Genomic DNA, 4,390 nt, shown 5'->3' with positions numbered 1-4,390 from the left:
CTGGAAGGGAGCAGACTGGGAAGGCCTCATATATGTCATCTCTTTACACCAAAACATCCCCTTCCTCAGCTGCCTCAAGGTACTGCTGTGAAGTTGCAAGGTAAAAAGTACTGTATAGTTGATCCTGTCATGGACTTCATTCGCTTTCGTTGACCTGATGGTTTGTTATGACTTGGAGTTCAATTTGAATTGGATCTGAAGTGTCTTTTTATAATTAAAAACACGGTGTTAAAGCCTTCAGGGCCCAATAACTGGAAATGTTCTGAATTCAATATTTTATTAGACTTGACATTGGACATGTATGTATTCAACAAAATATAAAAAGAACCACAGTATTGCAGTCCAGCTGCCACCATACCTTTGCCTCTATGTCTATTGTTTTATTTACAGTAAGTTCACCCACAATGAACTGCAGGGGGTTAAAAAAACAAACTACATAGAAAATATGTAGAAAGTATAATGGACCTATATATTTTCTAATAACTGCCCTTTTTCTGTAAGAAAATATATATCAGTGCGGCCCTCCGTTGAATTTCGGAATCCCGATGTGGGCCACGAACCAAAAAGTCTGCCCGTCCCTGGTTTGAAGCAACATCCGCTACAATATTTAGTGTAAACACCTTTATGCGATGCAAAACATTCACCTCCATTCAGCTCTCCAGCAAAACAGTTACCAATTTAAACCTATACCACTGGTCCCAGAAAGTGCTTACTCACATCATATAGTTGCAAATAGTTATTAGACAGTTATTTACCGGTACGGGTGTTTGGTGAAACTAACTCAACTGCATATTCAAACACAACAGGATGGGCAGTTCCATTTTAAGCCAATATCAAAATGACTTTACGTCTGATCTGCATTGTTTTGTCTCAATCTTCAAAAGCAGGATGCACAAAATTGAATTTACATTTTTAAAATGTAAATGAAAAGCTATTTAGTCATTCACTGTACTTCCTACATTACAGTACTGTTTCTAAATAGTGCACTGCAGCATTGCCATTGACCGCATGGCTCAAATGTGAAATGGTTTTACATTCCATGTAGCTACATGGTGTCAGTGCAACATGTCATGTGTGACTGCATAGACAATCCTTCAAAGTGGTTCATCTTATTAAGACTTGAGATATTGCCCCTCTCCCCTGGAAATGGCACAAAGTTCCTTGTAGAGCTCAGAGTGGATGAAGCGAGGGTACGAGTTGTTCTCCATCAGGCTGAACACCTTCTTCTGGGCCAACAGGAAACACGTCAGGCTGGGCAGACACAGGCTCTGGGCGATAGCATCTTTCGTTTGGTAGTCCAGGTTGATCTGCAACCAAATAGAGACAAGAACACCAATAAGTCTTTGCACAATCAGAGTGATCACACATTGGCATTAGATATAAGTTGTTTGGACATAAGAAACATAACTATCACTTTATCGTTACCATATTTTTATTATAAGATTGTTGCTTAATATCAGCACTTTAAGAATGACTCCTGAACGTAGTGAAAGGAAAACTCACCTCTTTAGGAGCATCACACCGTATGAACTCTTCATAGATGCTTCTGGCCCTCGACGACAGTTTCTCTAGAGCCGAGATGGTCCTGAACTCCTCACAGGCTGTCCAAAACTCTATATTCTCCTCACAGAACTCTGACTTCAGGAAGATCCGAAATGCTGCCTTTCCATCTGCAGGAGAGGAGGGAGGGAAGGAGAGATAATGTCAAAGCAGCTCTTCAAGCAGTAGAATGTCTTCTAGCTGAGTTGAGAACGGTCAAATATCAACCAATCAGAGGTGCAGTTTAGATCCAACTGTACTTTGAGATGACTCACTTCAGTCATATACATTTTCACTCTATAACATTTGTGTCCATTTCATACAGTCATGCTGATATCATATGAGCTATAAAAGACAGGATGTGGCATTTACATTTGTGACTCAGGAGTTTGTCAAGTGACTGTGCCCATTGGTTGACTTCATCCACTGTTGGCCTTAGGAAGGAGAGAACAGTCACATTAGAGGCCTGTAGTAGTAGTAGTAGCAGTATACAAGCAGTAAAAACTACTTGTATACCACTACTTGTATCTACTCATTGTAAACAAGTAGTAGTAACTACTGCTTTTAAATACATATATTAAGGTTGATCATTATTAGGATATGGAGCCTTATGGTACTCCCTAATTTACATCCATAATACTACATGATTCAGACCCCTGAGCCTTACCTGTAAGATCTTCTTCTTGTCATGGATTTTGAAGAAGAGGTGATCTTCAAGAGATATCGTATCCTTGTCCTCCAGTTTCTCTTCCTGAAAAAAAACGTTTTTTCTGTTAGTAAAATTCCATGTGACTGCTATCGTTGCTTAACAAGGTCATGATAATCAGCTGTAATAACACAAACAAGAATAATTAACTCACTTGATTCCTTTTTTATCAATAGAGAAATCTGACGCCTTCATACAGTCTGTACATGCCATGTCTCTTTCTGATACAACACACTCTCAATATTCTGTGGTAAAACACTGAATATAGCACTGACTATAGCAGTCAAATGAATCTACCTCCCTCTAGAGCAGTCAGAGCACTTTATATTTTCCTTCTGATATCGTCATGCTAGGAAGGCCGGCCTAGAGTAACAGATCTGTAACCTGATTGGCCCACTCTGTGAACAGTTGGCTAGCCCATCTGCTGACTGTGACAGCCTGCGGCAGTAAAGGAAGTGCTAGGGAATGTGATTGGTTGTTTAGTGTAAACGGTTACACTACTGAGAGTGCTTCCATATTTATCTCCGGGTAGGCCAATGACATAGAGGCGCACCAAGTCCACCGAAAACTAAAATATAGTTTAGAGGACCCCCCCTTACACACACACACACACACACACACACACACACACACACACACACACACACACACACACACACACACACACACACACACACACCAGCTCTTATAGAGACAAATATATTTTATGAACTAATCCAACCTGATCTTATCAAGCAGTGGTAGACGTTAAGAAAATAATGCATGAAAGTATGATGAGGAGAAAGTAACTTGATGCAATCTGCTTGACAACACAAAGTAAGATGTAAGATTCGTACTGATTGGAACGCCATAGCCCATCAAACTCGTTTTCCTACATTCCTGTTTACGCTCTATAAATAGAGTCTTAGTTATAAAAATAGAAAGGTGGGAGGAAGTGGTTGGAAACTAATTACTTTAGCTGCCAATCTCCAAGCATTTCTGCCGGTTTGTTTTCTGTAAAGATGACCCAAACCCTTTCACCTCGAATCTCTTTAAAAGCCCCTAAGGTCGATGTCTGCACCCCGCGGAAGAGATAATTAGCATATCATAAAAAAATCTGTCAGTGTCAAGTGTCAGTTGTGCCGAGCTGAGGACGGAGTCCGGCGCAGGACACAGAACTGAGTAAACAACGTACTTTACTCTGAAAAAAGAAATCAGCCAAAATAAATAACAAACCCTAACACAAAAGACTAACCCAAGACCAGGAACAATCACGCACAAAACATAATGAGAACCAGAGGGTTAAATAGGGAAATAATAATAACGTAATGGGAACCAGGTGTGTACAATCAAGACATAACAAATGGAAAAAGAAACGTGGATCGGTGGCAGCTAGAAAGCCGGTGACGACGACCGCCGAACGCCGCCCCAACTTCGGCGGAAGTCGTGACAGTCAGTTTAAGCTAGAGATATGTTTTTTTGCATGGGCTGCGTCTCAATCCACTGCATCCGTCTATGTCGCACTTCCGCATCTGTGGTGAAAAGTGACAGAGCTAGAGCGGTGTTTGTCAGACCCTGAGACATCCCAAAAATTGATCCTCTCACAAAATCGCCTGTAGCGTCCGAACGGTACAAACTATTATGACCCATCTCTGGAAAGATGAGACCCTCACAAACACAATGCTCTACAACCCTCACAAGTGTCTTGGGACTCGTCTGAAGTCGGTACAGCCGATCTACCAACTTCTGTCTTTAGCATCCGAACAGTTTGGGCTACACACCAAGACTCGTACCAGTTGAAAAAATGTATGTAAGTATATATGGAGACTGTTTATACATAAGGGGTTAAATACATGTAATATATGTAAAAAAAAGTTTCCTGATCTTTCTTGTATCTGTCAGATATATAGTTGAAGTCGGAAGTTTACATACACCTTATCCAAATACATTTAAACTACATTTTTCACAATTCCTGACATTTAATCCAAGTAAAAATTCCCTGTTTTAGGTCAGTTAGGATCGATCACCACTTCATTTTATGAACGAGAAATGTCAGAATAATAGTAGCGAGAATTATTTATTTCAGCTTTCACCACATTCCCAGTGGGTCAGAAGTTTACATACACTCAATTAATATTTGGTAACATTTCCTTTAAATAGTTTAAC

General features: G+C 40.2%; 1 protein-coding gene across 1 annotated transcript; it reads right to left on the bottom strand.

The window, feature by feature from the left end:
- Positions 1-260: 260 nt before the first annotated feature.
- On the bottom strand, positions 261-2,549 carry LOC139578617 (regulator of G-protein signaling 2-like). The gene is made up of 5 exons (XM_071406461.1): positions 2,400-2,549; positions 2,207-2,290; positions 1,912-1,973; positions 1,504-1,670; positions 261-1,307 (listed from the first exon to the last, which is right to left on the bottom strand). The coding sequence occupies exons 1-5, from the start codon at positions 2,456-2,458 to the stop codon at positions 1,113-1,115; spliced, it is 567 nt and encodes a 188-aa protein (XP_071262562.1). The 5' UTR covers positions 2,459-2,549; the 3' UTR covers positions 261-1,112.
- Between the last annotated feature and the right edge of the window lie 1,841 nt (positions 2,550-4,390).

The sequence above is a fragment of the Salvelinus alpinus genome, chromosome 6, assembly GCF_045679555.1.
Source record: "Salvelinus alpinus chromosome 6, SLU_Salpinus.1, whole genome shotgun sequence".
NCBI classification, from domain to species: Eukaryota; Metazoa; Chordata; class Actinopteri; order Salmoniformes; family Salmonidae; genus Salvelinus; species Salvelinus alpinus.
Note: the sequence above shows the minus strand (reverse complement) of the source record. Positions and strands in the feature narration are given on the sequence as shown.